General features: G+C 36.3%; 2 protein-coding genes across 2 annotated transcripts in view; both read left to right on the top strand.

Moving 5' to 3' along the window:
• The window catches only part of LOC148280819 (uncharacterized), a 101,306-nt gene that overhangs the window by 4,702 nt on the left and 69,944 nt on the right, over positions 1-26,660 (top strand). The window lies entirely within an intron of this gene.
• Positions 9,006-16,674, top strand: LOC148280820 (uncharacterized). The gene is made up of 3 exons (XM_088227733.1): positions 9,006-11,295; positions 11,977-14,241; positions 16,583-16,674. Exons 1-3 carry the CDS (start codon positions 9,006-9,008, stop codon positions 16,672-16,674), a joined length of 4,647 nt encoding a protein of 1,548 aa, XP_088083859.1.

Below are 26,660 nucleotides of genomic sequence, written 5' to 3'. Positions count from 1 at the left end.
TAAGTTCTTATATTTTGTCCATCTGCTTTACTACAACCTGAGTGTACCTACGTATCGGGGCGTTAAAAAGGCTGGCTTTATAATCGCTCGGTAAATAATTACGGATGAAAGTAAAGCTTTTTGTCTTTGTGATTGTCAAAAATTATTAAAAAAACATTTTCACGCAAGCAGTTTGCGCTTGAATTGGGATTTATTTATTGGGAAGTTTATCTTCTCTTTGAAGTGATCACAGAAGCCTTTTTAAAATACAAACGAGAACTATATTAAAATTTAATTAAGTAAGGAACGCGGACTAAATTTTCGGGGTCATTCACTGGTTGAGTTTGATCATATAACGTCGAGATGACAAGTCAGTTGAACATATCGAGGTAGATAGATATAGTGCAGAAGTAAGGCATACCGTCTCGGTATGTACCAATGAAGATAGCCTTTATACTGATACATCCGCCATTTCCAGTTGACTCCACAAATACTTATATTTTATATTCTTGATAACCTGTTATATTAATGACCAATCCAGATTTCATTGATTCAATCAATTTATCAGCACGATCATTCGGTAAGAAATGTTTTGAATCAAATCATGTTTTAAGTATTTTTATTTTATTTTTATTTATTATAAAACATATAAGACATGAATATCATGATATTATATTCCCAGGAGTTGTACGAGAAAACTCATTTGGGACGGTACATAAAAAAAATAGTACATTTCTTGTAACAATACATAGTATACATTTAAACAATAAAAATTTTAACAAATTTTAACAATCTATGAACTTAATATTAAAAAAGGAAAGAAAACATTTAAACAATCTGTGAACTTAATATTAAAGAAGAAAATAAAAACATTCAAACAATCTGTGACCTTAATATTAAAAAAGAAAAGAAAAACATTTAAACATTCTGTGAAATTAATATTAAAAAAGAAAATAAAAACATTTAAACATTCTGTGAACTTAATATTAAAAAAAGAAAAGAAAAACATTTAAACCTAAAACACAATATATAGACTATTCACAGAAACTGAGCTAAAAACTATCACTTTCAAAAAGATTCAAGAAATAGGTCTTCATTTCTGGTCTTTGAGATTTACCACTCGACATTTCATTTTTAAGGTCATCAGGCAGTTTATTAAATTGTATGCATTAGTATTTTTTTTCAAATCAATAAGTAAATGAAAAACCGGATTGTGGTCCCGTTGTAGGATTGTCAATTGACTGATCAAAGGTTTAAGGTTCAAAACTTCAACCCCAGATATCTCTGCTGTTAGTTAATGTCACAAAACACCTTTATATACTCATGCAATAATATTAGATTTTTATCTAACTGTATTTAACAAACTTAACATGTTTTCCTTTTTTTCTATACTTTCATGAGGTATATTAATATTCGTATGTTTTAACGAAGAAAAAAAAAATTCGGACTCTAAGTGGGAATTTGTTGACAAAAAGGTTATCTAAAGACCGAGTTAACAACAAAAACACTTTTCATATTTTTATATGTTATTTCTTATTGTTGTATTTTTTTTCTTTGTGCAAGTGGAGTGAGTGAGAGTGATACTGATACATTCTATCCTCTCTGCCTACCCTTGCGGGGAAACGTCGTGATGGTTTATTTGATAAGTGGCCCATAATTTTGGTTTATCTGTGAACTTTGTATTTTTGTTGTCAGGGCCGCGGTTTCCTTGAAACAAATAAATGTCTTGAATTCTAATTTTTCTGGTTAGGAGGTCGAAAAATTGATTATAATTCAATAAATATAAATCCATTATTCGTGTTTTTATCGTGCCGTGTGGATTTTAACCATAGTGTGATATGAGCCTACGTTTTATAATTTAAATAAACATACAAAATTGAATTATGGCAAATAAAATTTTCAGAGTTATTTTGGGGCCAAGTTAAATGATTCGTAAGTGATTCGTTTTAAATTTATCATCTCCTCGAGCGGGTCAACGGTTTGAAAAAAACAACTTAAATTATTCGCAGACTTCATAATCAGAGCATTAGCATTTTTAACGAGTGGAATTGGAGTCATTTTTCTGGATTAAAATGGCGACGAGAACAAGAGATTTTGTACGTGGCTTGAATTCTTTCAATAATTGTAACATTTATCTGTCAACGGGGCGCGTAATGAACGCATTTTAAAACTTTATTTGGCTATAACTTTAGTAGGTAAGATAATTGTGTTATTACGACTTTTCTTTCCACTTATATAAAATTATATTATCTTCGCAATATCGCTAGCGCAATCAAATCCAGCGATAATTGTATGAATCGACGCTGGTAAGGAAAAAAATACCCAGCGACAAGTCGCAATTTTATAGAAGAGGCAATTAAATGTTATCATTTTTTTTAATAAATTAAGAATCTTGCACATCTAATTTTTATTTAAATCTTGCAGGAATCTCGCCAAAATAAAAAGTATGTATGAGATGTTTGTATTACCTAAAAAAGAAGAAGAAATAAACTTGAATTGGCTCTTGCCAAGTTGCTAGATGTCGCATGGTAACTTTTTATTTTCTAGCGTTGATCTTTATATATATAATTACTCTGTACGTGTGATGTCAGCGTACTCCTCCTAAACGGCTTAACCGATTTACGTGCGGTTTTCAGAAAAATATAGATCTTTGCGCTGTGAGTGTTCGTAGATATTAAAATATTTAATCGAATATTTAAAAAATAAGTTAGGAGCATAAATGTTTTATTCATCGATCCACAAGGGTTGCATTCGAGGAGAATGCATTCGCAAAAAAAATATGTTTTTTTGTGTAAAAAAGGTTTGTTTTTGATTGTTTACAAACAGCATTAGTTTTTTGTGGATCTCAATCAGATTCATTCATTAAATTCCTTATAATTTCTACCCATTTATTTCTTTTTATTGGATTTTTGGTAACACTAAAATAATAATAAATTCAATTCCGTTCGGGCAGGACAACGTCTGTCGGGTTCGCTAGTATATGATCTATTTTTTTACAAAAATTAACGAAACACAAACAATCACGCTGTTTCCTCCGGTAAGCAAAGAGGATAAAACGCCATATTACTCTGTCTTTGCATACAGACTTCACTTCCCCGTCATTCATTTATTTATATATTAAACTTTTTGTACATAATGTTTTTTGTACATTGGCGGGCTTATTGCCAAATCGCAATTTCTTCCAACTAGCCAATAAAATAAAAGTTTTATTTTTATAATTCAAGTTACATAACATATTTAATAGAAAATAAAGATGAAAAGCTAAAGATATATAACAATAGGAATAAACGTATTTAACATATTACAACAGAGATGAAAAACATTGAAGAGAAGGTAATATAGATCTCTAGGCATCTACAGGGCTAATGACCTGTCAATGGCTAGTTTAAGTGGCCACTTCACACACTGTGCAACATTCACCATTCTGCCCATATTTGAACATCTATATTCCTTCAATTCTTTTATCTGTTGATGTTTGTGAAGTTAAGGAGCTAAAACCTTTATTTAGGCGGATGAGATTCATCTAATTGAATTATTTCACCTACATACTAGGCAATGCCTAAAAATGTTATTTTTTCAATTTCTATACTTCTTCATGGACCAGGTGGATTTATCAACAATAATAAGCCCTGTAGATACCTAGACTTCTATATTACCTTATCTTAAATGTTCTTCATCTCTGTTGTAATATGTTAATATAAACAGCTCCCCGGGGAGTTGAATCCAGTCCAGTGTACAAAAATTTGGACAAAATCAAAATATTGTTGATAAACGTATTTATTTATAAATTACCTTAAATCATAACTATTACTCAATGGGAAAAAAGAAAAAAGAGGAAAAAGGAAAGGAGAAGAGATTAAGGAAGAGAAAGGAGATGTTTCTTCAGACGTGATTTAAACAGAGATAATGTAGTAACATCTTTGATGGTGGATAGGAGATGATTCCACAGTCGAGACACATGTACACTATATGAGTTAGAGAAAAAAGAGGAATTGTGAATGGCTATTAAGAGAGTGCCTTGAGAATTAGAACGATGAGGTCAACCATGAACTGATAAGCGTTGAAATTTTTCACGCAGGTATATAGGAGCGTTAGGACTATGAAGTACATTGAACAGAAGTGATAGGGACGAGGACGATTCATGCATATTCCCAGGCACGTGTGCCTATTATTCCGACTTCTGACATCTCCATTTTCAAGTATTTGTTAAGTTTAGAAGTGAAATGTCTCTCTTTGTCTTCCTCAATTTTAACCATCCATTTGCATCCATCAACATTAGCATCGTAAATCTTTTTAGCCGTTATTTCGCTGTCCATTCGCTCTACATGCCGATAACTCTTATCTCACCCTCCCGTAATGTACGAATATCAACATCTGTGCACCGTAAAAAGTGATACCACACATTTGCCTGAGAGATTGCACTTCGACGGCATTCAGCCTACTTTTTATATTGCTTAGTTGATAAATAATCCCACATCAAGAACAAGAGGTTTCCTTTTTTTAGTATGGTGTTTTGTTCAGTTCCATTATGTTGTATCCCAACTCAACGCAGGGCTCTTGGCCTCATAGAATTAGGGATGCGAATTTTTTTTTTGTTAAACATATGTATTTGTATGAATAAATTAATAAATAAGTAATAGTATGTGCTTACTGCGTGATTTCTTAAAGCTTGAAATGGCTGCAAATGACATGGGTCTTACAATACATCTAAGACTAAATATATGTTTGCAAGAAAGTCACAAAAAAACTATGTACAACAGGCATTTGACGTTGGGTCACACCACATAGACAATGTCAATTCCTTTAAATATTTCGATACTGAAATGACTAATGATTACAATTATAGTACCGAGATTAGAATACGGCTTTCAGTAGCAAAAATATGTTATTTTAGCTTGTTGAAACATCTGGGATTCAAATTGCTCACTAGAATCACTAAGACCATTATTTACAAAACTCTCCTCATACCGGTCATTACATATGGTGACGAATACTGGGTTATGACCAAAAGAATTGAAAATATAGTATTAGTATTCGAAAGAAAAATATTAAGGAAGATATTTGATGCTGTCAACCAAAACGAGGTGTGAAGGAGATGGTTTAATCATGAATTAGAGGCACTGTATGGCGAACCCAACATTGCAAAATTCATCAAAATAAGAAGATTACAATGGTTGGGCCATGTGCACAGAATGAATGATAACCGCACCCAAAAAATATTATTTATACCACTCCGCAAGGCAGACGAAGCAGAGGCAGACCAACATTAAGATGGCTGGATAATGTGGAAAGTGACATTAGAGCGATTGGCCTGACAAACTAGAGAAGAGCCGCGGGGTGCAGGGACGAATGGAGACGAATTCTGGAGGAGGCCGGGGCCCACGACGGGCTGTAGCGCCACTGATGATGCATGCGTGCGTAAAATTTTGAAATAAAAACGACGGTTACGTCTCGAAGCCAGAAAAAAATTATTAGTATTATATGCTCATTGCGTAAAAAAAATATCAGTTTATGGAGCATTTAAAATGAATATAACGAAGAGATGGGTACGTCTCGAAACCGGTAAATATTTTATATAAATGGTGGTTGTATGCATTTATCATTTACTAACATTTCATGTTAAATGTATAAATTTGATCAATGATTCATTTATTTATTTATTTGACGGACTTATGCAGTCCATTCTAACGACGGTAAATACAATCTTTCTTCTTATAAAATAAAAGACACTTATCAAATAAAATTCAACGAAATAAAATTAAAGCTTGGACAAAAAAATAAATTAAAATTACTGCCTCAAGACAAGATCCGGTCTATCTTAGTGATATTTTATCATTATCAATAGCAGCGTATCTTGATATTTTTTTTACATTAAGGTAATATGATCAGTTTTACTCTGCAGGTACCAGTCCAGGGTCTATGAAATATTCTAGTGTGAAAACACCCCTTTAAATAAATATTTCGTATCAACCATGTCAGGAATCAAACCGCTCAAACGCGCTGACCATTACACCACGAGGCTGAAGTATTTATTTGATGAATATTTGACAATACGATGATATTTGTGTACAATATTATTAATTTTTCAAAAAAAGCACAAAATTTTGGAAAAAAAAGTGTTCAAAGCCAACATGTCATTATAATTTAATCTAATTGATTTTACTATGTATTTTTTTTGTCATTATGGCTTGACACGGGTATAGTCTAAAAAGCCTTAATAATTTCATTGAAATTTAAACTAGTGTAATTTTGAATGAATAAATAAATAAATAATAATAAATATGAACATGATGACAATAGTAGAGAAAAGCTAAAAATCAGACACCCATTTGAAAAAACGCGAAGTCACAAAATTAAATTTTGTGACTTGGAAATGGAAAAAATATTTAAAATGAAAAAAAACTAAATTCAAAAAGAAGATTGAGAAAAATGTGTTAAACAACTTATAAATTAAATATATGTACATTGTTATTATTGGAGCACTCATAAGAATTTATATTTATGTGTGCCGTGTGCCCTATTTTAAGATTAAAAATTAAAAATAAATAATATCATTTTTTTGTGGAAGTCCACAAGATGGCCTGAAGACTTTGCTTTGATATCCGGTAGAACATGGATAAAAAAGGCAGGAGATAGAGGTGAGGGGTAACGTTTGAAAGAAGCCTTTATATAGCAGGAAGAGAATGAGGGGGGAAAAGAAGAAAAACAACATTAAATATAGTGTTTGATAACAAAGTTAGTGATTTATATATTAATAATAGTTTTATATTACATAAAAAAAAACAAAGTCATCACGTCATTTCTTGTAATTATTTTTTATTCTGAAAAAGTGCTCAAATTATTTTATGGAATAATGAGGAAAATATCATTACCCTTATTTGTAAATCAACCGTTTTTAATTTAACCGATTTCAGGGAATAATTACATATAAAAAAGAACAAAAGCACGGCGGATGGCAAAATTACTAGGCTACAGAAAAATGCTGGGTTATATTAATTACTGGTCTTTTGTAAGCATTATTCTATTGTCACCAATCAAACGTGAATATAAATTATAAAAATAATTTTCATTGCGTTTTTCATTGTAAAATGTGGTTTTTGAGGTAGGCATTTTAGAAAATTCGTCATCGTTGTTGCCCGTTACTGCACCCATTAGTGCATAGGGAACTGAAATAATATACCATATAATACAATTGCAGCGCATCTCGATCATTATTGTTACAAAGAAGGTATTTTATTCAATTTTATTTTACTAACATATACGAAAAAAATGCCTTTTACAAAACTTATGTCATAAACATATTTGGTTTAGTTGAACGTAGTTATGCAAAAAGCAGCCAGCCATAGAAAAGCGAAACTAAGATAATAGCACCTTTATGAAACGAGTGAAATATCAAATCTTCAAGACAGTTGGAATGTTTTTGATTTTGACAAATGATAAACAATGAAAACATTACTTTTTTTACATTACGAACAAAAATATATACATGTATTTAACCAGTTTTAATGATTTTTAAAGTACCGTCAGATTTTTCTAGTGCTGTGGGTTTTTTTTGCAAATTGAGAAATGCCGTTTTTGTGATCGACACTTTTTTCAGTAGGTGATCATTACAGTTTAATTGTATGAAAACGGTCTGGCTGTTTTAGCAAAACATAGAATCGACCTTACTGCACCCAAAAACAACAATATCTATTTTTTTAGAATTTGTGGACTGGATGCTTTCTGCATAACTACGTTCAATTAACGCATACAATACTTTTTACCCGAGATTTAGAAACAAAAATTAAGCCTATATCGAATCCATAAAAAGTTTAAAACAATTAAAAAATAAATGTAAAAATCAAATTTGATAGGTAATAAAATATTTAAAAGGGTTAATATAACAAGAAAATCATAAAGCACTGTTTCATCAATATAATAATTATACTAGACGTTTAATTACTATTCACCATCTTTGAAAAAGTTCAATAGGTTTGTTCTATAATTAATAATAGTAACTGTATCGGACATCGCCGCGCGTGCGATAATACAACGTACAACACGGCCTGTGACGCGGCGAACGAGCGCCAAACGTTAGGCACCGACACCAAGCCGAGCGGCCCTTTTGCGGGCGCCCAGGCGGAGATGGTAGCTGCACGGGGAAAATGGACGGAATGACCGCGGAGAGACGGTCGAACCCCCGGCCACGACTGAAGCTTCCCGAGTGGCCGCTAGGGCGACGAATGGCGCTCGGACGAGAGTGTGCGGTGCCAGTGTTTTTAGGTTAATATTTGTATATCATGTTTTTATGTTTATTTTCGGCTAGGAGTCTCGATTTGTAATCTAACTAGCTGCCCCTAAAATAAAGACGGTTAATTATGTCACTCGCAGGGGCAGAAGTTAGGATATCGAGACCCTAGCCACATATTTGTATCAGATTGCGGGGAATCAGACCCTGTCAAATCCTCTAAAACTCATGTCACCCTTTTTCTCAGTATGTAGGACCTTTCCCTGTATCATTTCTACATTAAATAAGATACGGGGAAGAGGCCTACATACTCCCTTTACATGTAAAACTCATCTCGAGGGAGTTATTTTATCTTATAAGCATACGTGAAAAAACAATATCTGAAATTGTCCAGCCAATAGGAGAGCGTGCTACGGCGTAAGCCGGGAAAGTCCGACCCCTTCTCGCTCTCCCTTGCGGCTTATGTATGCTGTCTCGTACCGTGCCCGACTGCGGCACGGTACAAATTACTTGATAGAACCTCTGTATTTTCATTGAATAAAGTGTGTATAGTGTATAACCAAGACTGCGTTTTTATTATATCTACGCCCTCTCCGCCTCTGATGTCGCCGCCTGCCCTTCTGAAGAAGAAAACTGAAGCCTGAAGAAAGCTATCACCCGATAGCCGGTCAAATAGCAGCTCCAAGCCACCTCCTATCTACAGTTCAACTGTATGCACGGCGAGGTGTCGTGTATATAGTTGTGGTCCTTCGTTTCACCGGATCGGAGCTGCTATACGGACGCCACATCCCAGTGGAAGATGACGCCTTCACTTCGCTCTGGAAAAGGCTCCGCCGAGAAAACCTCTGATGTCACCCCCCCTGCCGACGTCGTATCCACGGTGACGGGTATCGAGGCGTCGTCACAGGAGGTTTCCGAGGAGGACACCGTCGAACTTCTGCAGGCTGAAGTTGCGAAACTGCGCGCCGCCCTGAGGCGCTCTGAGAAGACACCGACCGCACCTGGACCCCCAATGGAATCTCCTAGGGCAGATGCGGGCCCCAGCGGACGAGCTGGGGTGGCAGAGAGACAAACCGGAGACTGGGTACGCCGCTCTTCGGACCCGATCGCGCAGATGGCTGCGGCGATCACCGAGATGGCCACCGCGCTACGTGGAGGATCAACGGGGAGCCCACGATCACACGATGGCGACGATGGAAAAATGGAGGCGCTGTTGGCGCGCCAATCTACGGCAAAGGAATTGCCCGCCTTCGAAGGAGACCCACTGGAATGGCCTGCCTTCAAGGCCCAATATACGAGGTCTACGGAAGTCTGCCGGCTGACGACGCCGGAAAACCTGCTCCGACTACAACGTGCGCTGAAAGGGGCCGCCAAGGAGGCGGTTTCCTCCCTGATGGTGGATCCTCAGAATACGGACCTCATCATGGAAACCCTGGAACTGCAGTTCGGCCACGAGGAGATTGTGACGGCGCACATGCTGGAGAAAGCGCGCCGCCTACCCGCCATAGTGGAGAGCCCCAACTCAACCGGGATAGTTGAGTTATCCGTGGCCCTGAGGAACATGGTCGCCACTCTGGAGCGGACAAGGAACTCGAGCTGCCTATCATCACCGCAGCTACTGAACGAGATGGTGGCCAAGATCCCGCTAGCGATGCGGGCTCTATGGTGGTACACCTTACCGAGGGACAGAGACGAACGCGCCACCGTGAAGGAATTTTCTTGCTGGCTTAGCGAGATCGCTCAGACGTCAATGAGCGCCGGTGGAATGGACGCGGGGTCGTTTTTTCCCAAAAAGAAAACAAAGAACAATGTGTATACAGTGTCCGCGCCAACCGAGACAAGGGACGAGTGCGGAGTGTGCAATCGCCCGCACAAAAGTGAAAAGTGTCGCGAGTTTTTAGCGAAATCGGTAGCGGGCCGATGGGAAATTGTTCGCGAAAAGGGTTTATGTTTCTCGTGTCTGAGGCATAAACATTTAGCCGGTAAATGCCCGGCGGCTAAGAAGTGCGGTATAGAAGAGTGTCGCTATACGCATCATAGGACACTACATGGACAGCGACGAGAAGGCCGCGATAATGTAGTGATGAGCACCTGCGAAAAAGTTCAACCGGTATTGCTCAAAGTGATAAAAGTGAACGTGACCGGCCCCAATGACGGTGCCGACGTTTACGCCCTGTTAGACGAGGGCTCCAATGTGACTTTAATAGACTCCGAACTGGCGGACAGTGTCGGTGCGCCCGGACGAGTGCGCGGGATAACGATTCATGGTGCGAGTGATATGTGTTCCGAGGATAAGGCGTCGCGACGCGTCACAGTGACTATTCGTGGGCCAAGTGGGAATGGATACCCGCTCGTCGGGAACACAATGACGAGTCTAAATCTCCCGCGCCAGTGCATTCCGGAGGGAAACGGTATGAAAGAAGTGCTACCGAAAATATTAATTGGGCAGGACAACGCTCATTTAATCGTGACTAGGAAAGTCAACGAGAAAGGGAGATATTTACGCTCTCTGACGTCGCTGGGATGGATCACGCACGGATGCGTGAATCATAAGCAGAACAAAGCCAGCAAAACACTCACACTGACGAGTGCTAGCGTAGAGGATCGCATGGACGAGTTAATGCGCCTCAATTACGCGGTGGACGCTATGGGCGTCAAACCTAGGCCACGTGTTAACAGCACAGACACGCGCGCTATGGAAATTCTACAGAAAACCACCAGACCAACGCCAACCGGTCAGTGGGAGACGGGTCTTCTATGGAAAGAAGACAACATATGGTTACCGGACAATCGACAGTGCGCAGTAAACAGACTGAAATCTGTCGAGAACAAGATGGCCAAGGACCCGAGCTACAAGGCGGCATATTGCGCGAAAATTAAGGAGTACATCGAGAAGGATTACGCCCGGGAAGTTACGCCGATAGAGATCGCTCGTTTCCCGCGGAAGTGGTACTTAGCCCATTTCGGCGTAGTAAATGTGAACAAGCCGGGAAAGCTGCGAGTCGTCTTCGACGCGGCCAGCCGATGCCGTGGAGTTTCGTTGAACGACAAACTACTCACCGGCCCCGACATGCTGACCTCGCTATGGGGTAACATATTACGCTTCAGAGAAGGCCGCATAGCGCTTGCGGCGGACATAAAAGATATGTTTCTACGGATAAAAATCCGCCCCGCCGATCAAGGAGCTCAGATGTTTTTGTGGAGGGAGCGACCCGACGCCGAGATTAAAACAATGGTGATGACCTCGATGACCTTTGGCGCCGCGTGCTCACCGACAAGTGCGCAATATGTGAAAAATAAGTTAGCCTGTGTAAACGCGAGTGAATTTCCGGAGGCGGCGCGCGCAGTGGAAAACAATTTTTATATGGACGATTATCTTGCCGCGGTGGATACTACGGAACAAGCTATTCAGTTAAGAGATCAAACAAGTGAAATATTAAGACGGGGAGGATTCCAATTGACGAATTGGTCCTCAAATGACGGTGAAGTGCTACGTACCACCGCGGATAATTTGCGCGCCACGGACGCTCGCGAGATAATAGTGAACGGTAGTGAGTACTTGGAGCGAGTACTCGGTGTTAAATGGGACCCAGTCAGTGATCGATTTGTGTTTCAATTTAATAAGACAATAGCGTTAAGCGCACATGAGTGCCCCACTAAAAGACAATTACTGAGCGCGGTAATGAGCATATTCGATCCGCTCGGTTTTCTAGGGTGTGTTACGGTACGCCCGAAAATATTATTACAAGCAGTATGGCGATCGGGAATAGGATGGGATGACGTCATCCTGCCGACCCATCAAGAAAAATGGGCCGAATGGAGAGCCTGTGTGGAGCGCACAGAGAGCTCTATACCCCGGCGGTGTATAGAAAATCGCACCAGTCGGGTGGAACTACACGTATTCTGCGATGCCTCCGAACTGGCGGGGTGCGCAGTAGCGTATTTTGTGGAAAAGACGGACCGTAATAGACATGTACGGTTCGTGGGCAGTAAAGTTAAAGTTAGCCCCTTGCGAGCTCTATCAATACCTCGACTGGAGCTGCAAGCGGCGCTAATGGCCGTGAGACTGGCAGACACCATCAAGCGGGAGAGTGACGTCACTGTGGGGAGGACAGTCTATTGGACGGACTCGGCGACAGTACTGTGCTGGGTACGAAACGACAGCCGTGCGTTCTCGCCGTTCGTGGCCCATCGCCTCGGGGAGATAGATGAGTTATCTCACCCGAAAGAGTGGCGGTGGGTTCCGACTAAGATGAATCCCGCGGATGCTGCCACCAGGGACCTCAACGCGCCTGATCTTACACCTCAGGGAGCCTGGTTCGGGGGACCGGCCTTCCTGACTGGGGAGGAGGGCGAATGGCCGCATCACAAGGGACGCGGCCTGCAGCCCGACATCGCCGTCATGGAAGCAAAGCGCGCCGAACGCATAGTCACCGCGTTACAAGCGGCGCTGCCAGACGCCGCACGGTTTAGCTCGTGGAGACGGCTTATACGTGCCACGGCATGGTGCCTGCGGTTTGTGAATCGATGCCGCCGTGCCGCCCCAGAATGCGTGGGAAAATACCTAACCGCAAAGGAGTGTATAGCCGCTGAGCGATTGTGGATCAGGCGAACGCAAAACGACGCCTTTGGCAGCGACATAACAGCCCTAAAGCGGGGGGAGTCGCTACCCAGAGGCAGCCGCCTGCATGCCCTCACGCCCCGGCTAGACGACACCGGACTGGTGAGGATGGGAACGCGGTTATACGCGGCCAGCGGCGTACGGGAAAATATTGGATTCCCGATAATATTAGACGCCGCGCAGCTGTACGTACAACTGATGCTGAGACACCGGCATGAGATGTGCTATCACGGAAGCACTGAGAGGACTATGGCAGATGTGCGTCAAGATTTCTACGTGATGAGAATACGCACAAAGCTTCGATGGATTGTAGCTAACTGCCAGAAGTGTAAGAACGATCGTGCGCGACCGCAACCGCCTTTGATGGGACGTCTTCCGCCGGCGAGATTGGCACATCACATGCGCGCCTTCACGCATTGCGGAGTGGATCTGTTTGGACCGCTGCACGTGACCATGGGACGGCGCAAAGAGAAGAGGTACGGGGCCTTGTTTACGTGTCTCACAACCAGGGCCGTACACATTGAGTTGGTGACGTCACTGAGCACCGACTCGACGATCCAAGCCATCCGGCGGATGGCCGCCAGAAGAGGACACCCGTCTGTCTTGTACTCTGACAACGGGACAAATTTTCGCGGGGCCGATAAAGAGATGGCCGCTGCCTTCCGAGACGTAGCCGAGGACAAGAAAGTGCTAGATGAAATGAGCACTATGAAGATTGAGTGGAAGTTTATCCCTCCTTCATCCCCGCACATGGGAGGGGCATGGGAACGATTAGTTCGTTCCATTAAGAGAGCGCTGTTTGCTATACTGAGAGAGCAAGCGCCTAGAGAAGAGACGTTACGGACGGCGCTAGCCGAGGCTGAATTCTCGGTCAACAGCCGTCCGCTGACGCACGTGACAGTAGACCCTCGTGACGGAGCTCCTTTAACTCCGAATCACTTTTTAATTGGGTCATCCGGGGGCATGCCTTGCCTCGCGGATTACAGCGAAGCGCCGGAGAACGTGTGTTTGCGCAAACAATGGCGCATAGCCCAGAAGATGGCGGATGCTTTCTGGCGCCGATGGATGCGCGAGTACCTGCCAGGCCTGGGCGGACGTCAGAAATGGCGCATCGCGGCCACTCCCCTGCAAGTTGGAGACGTGGTAGTGATCACCGATCCCGCGATGCCACGGAACCAATGGCCACGGGGAGTCGTCACGGGAACCATGCCCGGGAAGGACGGCCAGGTGCGAGCCGTCAGGGTGCGGACCTCCACGGGCGAGTACACAAGACCCACGGTCAAGATCGCGGTCCTGCTACGCCCCACTGATGACAGCGCCCGGAAGACAGCGCCACGCGGCGGCGAGGCCCGATGCGGGACCAGCAGGTGCCGACTGCGCGACACCGGGGGGAGTGTATCGGACATCGCCGCGCGTGCGATAATACAACGTACAACACGGCCTGTGACGCGGCGAACGAGCGCCAAACGTTAGGCACCGACACCAAGCCGAGCGGCCCTTTTGCGGGCGCCCAGGCGGAGATGGTAGCTGCACGGGGAAAATGGACGGAATGACCGCGGAGAGACGGTCGAACCCCCGGCCACGACTGAAGCTTCCCGAGTGGCCGCTAGGGCGACGAATGGCGCTCGGACGAGAGTGTGCGGTGCCAGTGTTTTTAGGTTAATATTTGTATATCATGTTTTTATGTTTATTTTCGGCTAGGAGTCTCGATTTGTAATCTAACTAGCTGCCCCTAAAATAAAGACGGTTAATTATGTCACTCGCAGGGGCAGAAGTTAGGATATCGAGACCCTAGCCACATATTTGTATCAGATTGCGGGGAATCAGACCCTGTCAAATCCTCTAAAACTCATGTCACCCTTTTTCTCAGTATGTAGGACCTTTCCCTGTATCATTTCTACATTAAATAAGATACGGGGAAGAGGCCTACATACTCCCTTTACATGTAAAACTCATCTCGAGGGAGTTATTTTATCTTATAAGCATACGTGAAAAAACAATATCTGAAATTGTCCAGCCAATAGGAGAGCGTGCTACGGCGTAAGCCGGGAAAGTCCGACCCCTTCTCGCTCTCCCTTGCGGCTTATGTATGCTGTCTCGTACCGTGCCCGACTGCGGCACGGTACAAATTACTTGATAGAACCTCTGTATTTTCATTGAATAAAGTGTGTATAGTGTATAACCAAGACTGCGTTTTTATTATATCTACGCCCTCTCCGCCTCTGATGTCGCCGCCTGCCCTTCTGAAGAAGAAAACTGAAGCCTGAAGAAAGCTATCACCCGATAGCCGGTCAAATAGCAGCTCCAAGCCACCTCCTATCTACAGTTCAACTGTATGCACGGCGAGGTGTCGTGTATAGTAACATTGATGTTTTTGTTGATATTTCTTGATAGAACTCCATAGTTATTGATTATGATATAATTATAAATAAACTTATCAATGAAACTTCGTATAGTTTCAAGTGCAATGATTGTGAAGGTACATATACAGGTTGAAGAGGTAGATCAATAAAAACAAGACTCAAAGAACATATTGCCCCCAATAGATTAAAAAAATACAAATTTAATTTTGCAACACACTTAAACTTGCTTAACCATATTTTTGTCAGCAAAAACAATATTAAATTACTACATTTTAATAACAAAGGGAAAATTAGATAAATCATTAGAAATTAAGAGAATTAAACTTAATGCAGTAATAATTAACCAGCAATTTAAATTATCGAATTCTCCTTTACTTAAACCATTAATTTAATATTTAACTTCGTTCCCATTGATTTAATTATTTACTACTGAAATAATATAGTTAACATAAAACTAACTATCAAAATGAATAACTTCATTCCATAAACAAATGTATTATCTAAGTATGTATCTTAAAATATTTCGCCATTCATCTATAGGTATGTAAACTTCCCTGCCAAAAAAATCAAAGTATTATGCTAACTTTATCTGTTAAAATGTGTATTTTTCATTATGTTGTATTTCGCCGTGTGTTCTTTTCCCACCTTTTAAATAGTAAAAGCTTAATCAAAATTTCGGTCCAAAAATTCTCAAAAATGAACTGTTGAGCAAATTAGTTGTAAATATTTATGTTTAAAATATTTATTTGATCTTATCTCCAAAATATGTTATGAATAGTATAAAAACTGTAAACGTTGTAAACAATTCACCAGTCTTGAAGATGCCTACTAAGGCGAAAGCGCTTGTTGGTCAAAAAAATAACAAAAAGTAAAACTAAACCAAGAAGCTTAATTGAAAAGTTTATTTATAATTTTATCATAATCATTCATTAATAAATAGTATGCCATGATGTGATTCATTTACTACAAGCAATATTTTTTGTACGAGTTATCGTTAGTATAAAAAAGTCTCAATGCCTAAAAAAGTCTCGACTTGGTCTCCGAGTATCGTCTTAATCAAAAGACTCCCATTTGTGTCGGGACTGGAAACTTTACTTCCTATATAGAATCATGACACAGAATCTTACATTTCTATTGTGGTCAGAAGCCAGACAGGTATTTACATAAATAATCAAAATACATGCCTAGTAGGTGAATCAGCCAAATGAATCTTACCCACATCGTGACAGATTTCAGTTCTTTGACTTCACAAAAGTCAACAGATGGAAAAGTTGAGGAAACGTGGATGTTTAAACATAGGCAGAATGGTGAATGTTACGCAGTGTGTTAAGTAGCCACGTAAGCCGGCCAATGTGACATATAGTGTTTTGTTTATCATATGAAACATTATAGATACATGCGTATTTGTGCGGATGTTGGAGGACCGGCAGCTGGCCGGTGTAGAGGGTCAAATCGGACATTGGGACAAACATTCTCGGACTTAAATAGGATTCCCATATCAAGGATATCTACCGACAAACAAAGATACTTCCTTTCAAGGTAATGCCACAGCATGACATAACCAATACTATTTTGAATATCATAAACTTTTCTGCTCACACAAATTTAAAATACACATTTGGTCATGATATTCACAATTACAATACGCGTTACTCGGCGAATCTTCATGTGTCTAAGTTTCGATCAACAAAGTTCGGCAGAAGGTTTCGGGAAAATATTGGCCATTCCGAATATAATAAACTGCCCGATGAGCTAAAACACGAAAAATCTAATAAAAATCCAGAAGAGTCGCAATTAAAAAATATTACTTAAATGTTTTTGATAGTGATAGTAATTCATGTAATTTATATAGTTGGTGTAAAGTACTGTGTTTTATGTTTCTTATACAATAATGTTTTTTTACAATTTTGGATGTATTAACTATGTATGATATGATTATTATTATGGAACGGCTGCAGACATTCTGTCCAGTTCTTTACCATCTTATAAGTCCACAATATCAAGTTTATTTGTAGCTGCTCGTCAAACTATTATTGACAATTCAATTTCATAAATTTAAAAAAAATACTTACCTGTTTATTTTTATTACCTTATAATTGTTTTTTATTTTTTACTATTATATCAAATTGCATTGTAGTATTAGCAAATACGCATTTCATAGATACATATTTTTATTTCTTATTTTTTCGTGATAATTTATGCTTGCTTGTTTATCAATTTAACTTAAAAATGTCTTTCTTGCTTGCCGTAACACTTTATTTATTGTTTGCTTTACATAAGTTATTTCATAAGCTTTGCATTTTTTGTTTATATGCTTACTGTTTTTTCTTGCAAACCTTTGTTATTGTTGTTTTTTTTTTTACTTTGTAAAACTTTTTATCATATCCTTTTAACTAGTTTCACATTTTTTTTCTGTATACTCTGTTTATTATTTAGTATGTTAGCATGTACTTCATTTTTATTTTTTGTAAATGCCTTTTGGGCGTTAATGAACAAAATAAATAAATAAAATATGTATTTTCACAAAAGTAATGTTTTTTACGTACGGTCCCAAATGAGTTTCTTTAATAACTCCTATGAGTATAATATGTACCTTTTGTTTTTTTAATAATAAAAAAATAAAATCATAATAATAAAAAATAGCCCGCTACGGTGGCATGCTTCTCGGTTCAATATTTGCACAGTACCTATGTGTATTATATTACGACTATTACTACTATTATGATTTTTTTGTTTTTTTATTATTCATTTTACTATTTATTTATATTCAAATGTGTACATCCATGCATACATTTATGTGTGTGTATGAATGCGCATATATTATTATTAATACCAACTACTGTAAAAAAATTTAAATGAATGCCTCGACACGGGTAATTCCCAGTAGGTGTTCATATAGAATATAAAAAAATATAAAGTTTTATGAGAAATAAATTAAAAATTAAATGACAGACCATACGCCCCGTAATTTCTCGACTTCCATATTTCCTTTAAAACTGTTTTCTTTTTCTGTCGCAATAAATATGTGTCCTGGGTCTATAAAAGCCAATGTCGTTAATCACAACATTACGGCAGAGTAATTTTACAGCTATTTTAAGACGTTATATTTACCGCAGGAATTTCAATTAAAATATAAATTATGGTAAAAGAAAAACAATTAACAATAAATTAATATAACAAAATGTTTTTAAATATTTGCATATAACCACTTACTGACTTTTCTATGTCTACCGGTTTCGAGACGAACCCGAGTTTCGAGACGTAAGGCGTATAGTGGGATTTGCATGTTGGTTTAATTGGTGTCCTAACAAAAACACTGGTAATTCTCGAAACCGGTAGTAAAATTTTTGACCACAAAGTTAATGTTTTAAATAGAAATAATAGGATTATATTCATTACTAAATTATACCTTGATAAAAAAGCTACGAGACCGGTCGGTAAAGAAACATAAAAAAGTGGTTTCATTGAGTGTTAAAATAAGTTATGCCCGTTTTAATCCATATAAAGTGAGAGCAAGAGGGTGCAACAAAATCTCCTTTATAATTTCACATAAAATTAGTCAATAATTCATGAAATTTTCACCGCACACTGCGCAAATATCACGAGAAACTTTGGCAGCTTAATTCCTTCGATTGAACGCGAACAGAAGAAGGTGTCAAAAATTCTCACTTTTGTCTACTTGACATTCCATTTTGGAGGCTTGTAATCAAATAAAATAATATGTGTAAAGAAAAAAGTCCACAATATCTTGTAGAGCAGAATTTTTTCTTTCGAATGAAGAACCTTAACTATTTTTTTTTACTTTTTGTGCTCATTTATAAATTTTGAAAAAAACGGACAGAAATTATGTTGTCTTATAAAAACAAGATAGTATTTATTTATTTAATTTAAAGGGCATATCTTTCAGCTTGCAAAAAAAACATCTTTTTTAACTCTAATTTGGACCACTGAGGTATAATTAAATACATACTTTATATCAATGATTTGGGCGGAATAAAGAGGAACACAGTTCTGTGTGTAAAATAAAAACAGAACCCTGAATCTATTACTAAAAAAGGAAATCAAGTGGAGACCAGTCCGTCTCAAGGCGTACTGGTTAAAGAGTTTTCCTAGTATGCTTGAGGTCTCGGATTCAATAAAAAAAACTTAAAGGTGTCGTGCATAGTATTTATCATTTCTGTTTATATTCATATACCTATTCATTTGACAAATGTGTTATCTATTACGATTATATTATATATGGGATAAATAGTTGTGAGTATCTAAGAGCTTGACGGTGTTATAGCTCGCGTGTGTGCGTAAGAGCCCGCGACAGTAGCTTGTTTCTTGGCTCAATATCTGCACAGTAATTATGTGTTGAGCTTATACTGTATGAAGGATAAACGGCAACAAAATGTTCAGAAAACAAGATTGTTCAATTGTGCGATTTTAAAAACATCGTATCTTTTTAACCAAATGAGATAATTTTAATTGATAAAGAACTTTAAATGTAAAATTATTATTTTGATAATAAAAGTACGAATTCAAATAGCGTGTCTGAGAGTACTGATGTTTTTGTTTATTAAAACAAAGTGGATTTTTTTGTACTTAAATTTAAACGTTTTTATTACGAAAGTGGACATTGGAGTTTTATTGACATATAAAATAGCTTATGGCAATGATTTCTGCATTTTTACCTTCAAAACGGCAAAAAGTCTACTTTCGTGTTCTATTTATTTATTTAAATAAGAAATACAGCACCACTGTTAATTACAGTGTTCATGCATTATATTATTAGGTTATTATAAGAATGCGTTTTTAAAAAAAGCACATTAGATTATTTATTTATTAAAAACTTCAAGTACAAAGAACAAGTATGATATTTTTTAATGTTTTTGAAAACTCACGTAGTGGGGCAAAACGACATATGTACCGGTAGTGTAAAATGATATACTATGTCATTTTCCCCCACTTAATACTTTTATTTCTTGAGAAGAATAATAATGCTTCGCAATTATGTGCGTAAAACATGACATTTGAATTCAACTCCAAATATATCAGAGGCTAAAGGCGAAGGTTCCAAAAAACATATCCTGGAAAAGTGTAAACAAGGTATATGTAAAAAATTGATTATTGATTCAGACACTGAAGACCGTCTTCTTACAGACGATGAAGATGACTGCTCATGCATTTATTGTAATGAGTCATATACGAGATCAAAGCCAGGTGAAACATGGTTAAAATGCATAAAGTGTGGAAACTGGGTTCATGCAGAATATGCTGGTTTAAATTAAAAAAAACAAGATTTTTGTTTTTGAAGTGCGCATTTAATATTTTAGTTCTTTAATATTCATAAAAAAAACTTATCAATTCTGTTTTTAAAAAATGTTGAATAATCAACCCATCTAAGTTTATATTGTATTTCATTTTGTACGGTGGGGCAAAATGGATTTTTGCAGAATGTTTTTATTTTAGTATTTTTATTTGATAGATTTGTATTTTTTCCTATAGCAACAGTGCTTAGATATTAAAAAATAGCGTACATTTTGAACCAAAAAGATTTTTTACAAAACATGTTAACAATTTTTTTTTTTCATTTTACAAAAATTCTATGTCATTTTGTACACCCTTCCCCTACTTTAGCGAACTTATTGCTAAAAGCAATACCTTCCAGCCAACCAAAAAACAGACTCGTCAAAAGAAGAGATTGGTCAAAATTTTGTACTAAAAAAACATAAAGATATAACATATCAATAGATACATACATATTATGTTTAAATATGAAAAAAATAATTAATTAAAAATAACAGCCGTTTCTTTAATTGGGAGATACGGCTTGCACATATAAACATTAATATAAAAAGGACATTATGTTGTATGTATTTAAGAAAAAAAAAGCTCAGGAAGTTAAGGATTCTAGGGATATAAAACAATGTTACAGGAGTTTCTTGAAAGTGGCTAGAGAAGGTGCATTTTTTATATGAAGAGGTAGCTCATTCCAAAGCTTGGATGGAAAAGGAATAGCTGAAAAATGATGTGCTATGTCGAGGAATGAAAAGTGTTCTCTCCTGAGAAAGACCATGGTCAGAAAGGTAAATTAAATTCTCAGCAAGATATTTTGGACCACAGGGTTGTGAAAAATATTACAAAGAAATGAGAGAGATTGAAAGTTTATGCGCTGATAAAAATGAAGCCTTCTGAGTTTAAAGCTGAAGAATGATACATTATACTATATTTAGGTACATAAAAACAATAGTAAACAAATACGAATAAGTCACTCTTACACAATACGATACATAGTAAGAGATGAAGATTCTAAAACTGGTAATTCCAGCATGGAAAGATCTACCTCTCTTGGTAGTCTGTTCAACAGACCAATCAGTCTCCCCACAGACATCATCAACGTGTTTTCATTTATTATACTAGCAAATTTATCCTCTAAGATACGTTTATTACTAGTTTTGTATTTTTAGTTTTATATTTTTTATAACTAATAATGTTTTTGTATATGTATGTTTATATTTACATGTGATCATGGATATGTATACATTATTTGGTTACCAACTACTATAACTTAAAGTATTATGTAAATACAAGTACATATAGCAAATGAACGTAAAAAAGTAAAATAAAGAAAAAAACGATGATAAATAAAATCAATTTATAATATGTTTGTGTAGTACATTGAACAGATAGATTCACTCCCGTGTGTATTTGTCTCTAATTAATACTAGTTTAATACACCTAATTTAATCTGATTTGAAAGTCAAGGTCTATGCGTTACAGTACAACGCTCCTGTAATGTTAGAAGTATAATGTAATACAGAATATATCTCTGTATTTGTTAATTAAGTTTACGCACACAACGAACTTAATTGAACTCAATTCAAATAATGTGAACGTAACTGCCTGCAGGCTAATTTAGGATGAGGAAACTCAACGCTGTCCGACTGCATATAAATCTATCACTAAAATTACGCATTTTTGATTAAACATAAAGATTTTTTTACAATTTTTAACAATTACGGATCTATGAAATACTGTTAAGTAAAAAAAAAAAATTGTACTTATTTATAAAATATTTTCGAAATTCCCGCGAAAATGATTCATTGCATTGACCACGCCCCTAATACGTCACTATTCGATTCAATTTTGAACTTTTTTTTGTGACCGTACGTCACAATTAATATATTTTTTAATAGCAAAAATATTTTTTTTAACAATTTTATTTTTAAAATTATTTCTCCACAATATCTTTATGATTTTAATAAAATAATTAATTTTTCTAAATCCTTTTTTTCTCTTATTTAATCAATGTTTTTTCATATTCCCAACCATATCACCAGAAGTCAAAATCTGCTGTTTATTAAATATGTTAAAAGCAACTTTTGTTTTCATGCCCCAATGTCCAGAATGTGTAGATTTGTCAATTCGTCACACAATTTGGAATCTTTGAGATAGATCTTTGGCTTTTCCTAGATGTCTTTGCCACTGGAACAGTGTGGGATAAAGATGGATTGGCATGGTTTAGCTCGAATTCTTATTTAGTTATCGTGTTTATGAATAGATTGCAAACCATTATTTTATTGCTTTTGTTCGTCTGTGCTACATAGTTTTATGTTCGTTTTGTTCAGTTTCTTGTTTGTAAGTTTCTTCATGTAACTGTTGTAATTGGCTTAGGTTTTTATAAATAATATGAAAGGCATTAAAAAATATTATGAAATGTATATATATTTTTTTAAATCCAAATTTAAAAAGAAGGTTAAGAAATACGTGTTAAACATGTATAAATTTAATATCGCCTTTATTTAATGTGCCATATATAAGGATTTTAAAAAATACCTACTGAAAAGCAAAAAATGAGGAGTTGGTAAGAAAAGAAGATGAAAGGAATTCGTAAAAGAGGAGAGAAATAGATTGACGCAATAGATTTTTTTGTAAATTACTACTTCCTGTTAGATAAATACCACACGAAGTTTTCAATTGATTAATAGTGGGAGTGTGATGACCGTGTCGCGTGTCACGTGACCTGCATTGATTGGCTAATAAAATTAATAGACTGTAGTTCCATGTCAGAAGAAAGTGGACAGTAAATAGAAAAACTGATATTTAAAAATCTAGCAATTGAATCTTCGTTGATGTTATTTGCATACATAAATTGTACACGTGTAACATTATTTACTAAGGATATCAAAGACGTTATTATAAATATAATACATATCACCGACCATGACACGGATTATTGAAAGCATAATTTTATCGGGAATCGAAGAATAATGTCACAAGATTTCCATGATTAAAAAAAAAATTAGTTATAATTGAAAACAAAAAATTACGTTTTTCTTTTGAGGAGTTTTCTGTTCAATTTATTATCTTTGAATCATAAAATTTAAAAAAAAAACTTTTTGTTTATATGAGTACCAACGTAAATAAATTTAGTCAAAATTTCAAAAGCCGTTGTCTGCCGGTAGAATAGTTTTTATTATGTTTTAATTACACTAAGCTTTAAGTTTATTTTATCAGAAATACCTTAAAAATGAATAGTTTTATCTAAAGTTAATTAACTTTATTTTTGTAATGGCGTGATTTTGAAAAAAACGGCGTTTTAATTTAGCAAATTTTTATTTATTTGTTATTATGATTTTTAGTTTTTTTTTTATAATATTTGTATATTGTAAAAAAAACTAAAAGTGGTAAAACAGAGTATTAAAAAAACAAAGAAAAGTTACATAGCAATGAAATACATATTAGCAGTAAGAATAGCAAACAAAAAATTTCGACAAAGGCATGGCCTGTTCGTGGGTGTACAAGAATTTTTTTGCTCGTATAATAAATAGGCAGGTCTAATATAAGAAAAAGAAAATTATGTAAAAGATTACAAGGTACTTTTTTTTATTTTATAGTAATTAAAAAAGGAAATGAAAAATATGATAAAACTTAAAATATTTCTTAATTTTAAAAAGAAACAGAATATATCATGGAAAAAATGAGTAAATATCTTTAGTTTATATCCAGGATAGTGCGTGTTTTTTAAAAGAAGGAAAATTTTAAAAGTTTGGGTGTTCACATATAATTGGTGAAAGTTGTTTGGTGTTATTATTTTTTATTTTATAAATTGTATTTATATTGCGATATCTTTTACTGTTTGTGAACTGAAAGTAAATAAATAAAACAAATAAATAAATAAATAAACGAAATATTATCAGTTAAAAAGAATTAACAATTTTTAAGCCTATAAAATATGAATGTCTCTGTGCTAGCCTCGTTTTACAATGTGGTATGTGGTTTACAAGACTTGATCTATTTGAATAACAAAATGGTATGATTTCCTTTCTTTTTATCAATCATATATGTAACCTCTTTAAGTACATTTTTTATTCTTTTATTTATTGCATTTCATTTTACAATTTATTTGGAGACATAAGTAACAAAAATACAAACGTCCATTGAAATGTTTGAAAGCAAAGTATAAATGCCCGTGTCACTAAAAAGAACAATCTTTCGCATGTCAAATCTTTTAAATATAACTATGGCTTTAATTCCTCAATGTGGAGAACGTGTTGACTACTAAACTTTTTCAGTGACTTGGAGTTTCTTGGACTGAATCTTCTTGCATTTTGCAGACCTCTTGTTAATGTCAAGAAGAGTGTGGGGGATGCCATGGCTAATCTAAGCTGCTGTAAAACTATTTATCTATACCTTTGTTCCAATTTACTGTCCTTATTTTCTGTTTTTAGCTTGAGTATCATTTTTTATATTTATAAATCATTTTCTGTTTAAATAACATCTATGTAAGCTGTGCAAATTGGTTCAGGCTGTTAATAAAAAAATAAATAAACTCCATGAGACCAAAATCCCGCTTTGAGTTGGGAAAAAATTAAAACAAACATATCACAAGAAATATTAGGTATATAAAATTAGAAAAAAAATAAGGCATGGCACATTGACATGAAAAGAACAAACACAAACATTTGATTTGCATTTTAAGTAATGAGGAAAAAAAACACTTATTAGAATAATCATCAAGCCTATTCAAATCCTCCCACTAACAATCGGTTAGTAACATAAGTTACTCACTCAATTTAAGAAAATGATAGGTACAAATTTGACGCATTAAAGCAGCTCTCAATTTTAAAAGACGACTGCCGATAAAAAAATATTTATATTACAACAAAAGCACGATACACACATATACAATACAGAAACCATACAAAAAATTCCGGTATAAAACAATAAAAGGCCATTTTAGAGAGTATCAATTTTTATGTTCCTGGGCCCCGATTACAGTGGGAAGTTAACATTTATCTTAAATTTTATGTACTAAGTAAAATTAAGTTTCTTGTATGAAAATCCGAATATGCATACTATTTTTTCTTGTAAACATGTTTAATAATAGGTTATCAATGAAGATACATTAAATGTTCATGCAAATATACTCATTTTCGTCGACAAATATCGATTTTTCTTTGTAGACAGTCGAAGATAACTTTCCATTATAATCGAGGCCCACGTAGATATCTCCGTCAGCGTCAGCACAGACAGTTTTACCTCCTGCGTCTGGTTATGCCAATCTCAGTAAGAAAAAGCACGGAGAGCAGTTGAACATGATCACTTTGGAGATCACATCAGCTTGCCCACCACATACCGCTCGCCGCACCTGAGGACATAAGTCTCCTTGGCGGTGCCCACATACACGGAAAGTTGCTATTTGCCGAACGAGAAAAGCTGCCCGAAGGAGTTCTCTGTAATTTTTTTATTTTTATGTTTTTCCATACATACATTTTAAATTTTACTAAAATTTTACTTAAATTTTTTTAATAAAAATACACTTAAAAAAATACATATTATAATTAAGCTAAATCGTAATCTCAAAAAATGCCCAAAAGCGTCTGAGCGTTAGCCATTCCTTTTTTAATAATTTATAAGTTTATAGTATATAAATATGGTATGACATAAACATGAAAAGAAAAACAAGATTAACATAGGCTCCTATTACAAAAACAGGATTTATTTACAATCAGTACGAGTAAGTACATATATATAAATATATATATATTTTTTTTAAAGGTGTCTATCTGTTCCTTCCATGTTAATCCAAGACCTCAAACCTACTTTAAACTGTATCAGAGATTTAATGTTTTGTAATTCCTAAGGTAGGAGATTAAAGGATCTTGGAGCAACATGTAAAGAGTGCAAACTTAGTTCTGCATCCTGGAACTGACAATACACTATCGGCTCTATTGCTTATCCGATTTTAATTATTGCTAAATAATTCCCTATTTAAGTGAACATATTTCAGGCACTGAAATAAATATACTTTTCTAAAACTAAGGAGTCCACTCTCTAAGTTCATTACTAATAAATAGTCTTTGTTTTTTGTACATGATCTTTATAATGCTTTTTTGTGCAACTTTTATTGAGCAACTATGCCCATCCAAGACTCTTCCCCATCCTATGATACCATATGTGATTGAAAATTCGATTAGAACGT

The sequence above is a fragment of the Micrasema longulum genome, unplaced genomic scaffold, assembly GCF_059751315.1.
Source record: "Micrasema longulum isolate JH-2025_06_02 unplaced genomic scaffold, ASM5975131v1 h1tg000532l, whole genome shotgun sequence".
Lineage (NCBI taxonomy): Eukaryota > Metazoa > Arthropoda > Insecta > Trichoptera > Brachycentridae > Micrasema > Micrasema longulum.
The sequence above is the reverse complement of the archived record's forward strand: the minus strand, read 5'-3'. Positions and strand labels throughout refer to the sequence as shown.

Coding starts and splice junctions, on each gene's coding strand:
- LOC148280820 (XM_088227733.1), top strand. CDS start 9,006: ATGACGCCTTCACTTCGCTCTGGAAAAGGCTCCGCCGAGAAAACCTCT. Junction 11,296..11,976: donor CATGCTGACCTCGCTATGGG/GTAACATATTAC, acceptor GATCGGGAATAG/GATGGGATGACGTCATCCTG. Junction 14,242..16,582: donor TGTATCGGACATCGCCGCGC/GTGCGATAATAC, acceptor GAAACATTATAG/ATACATGCGTATTTGTGCGG.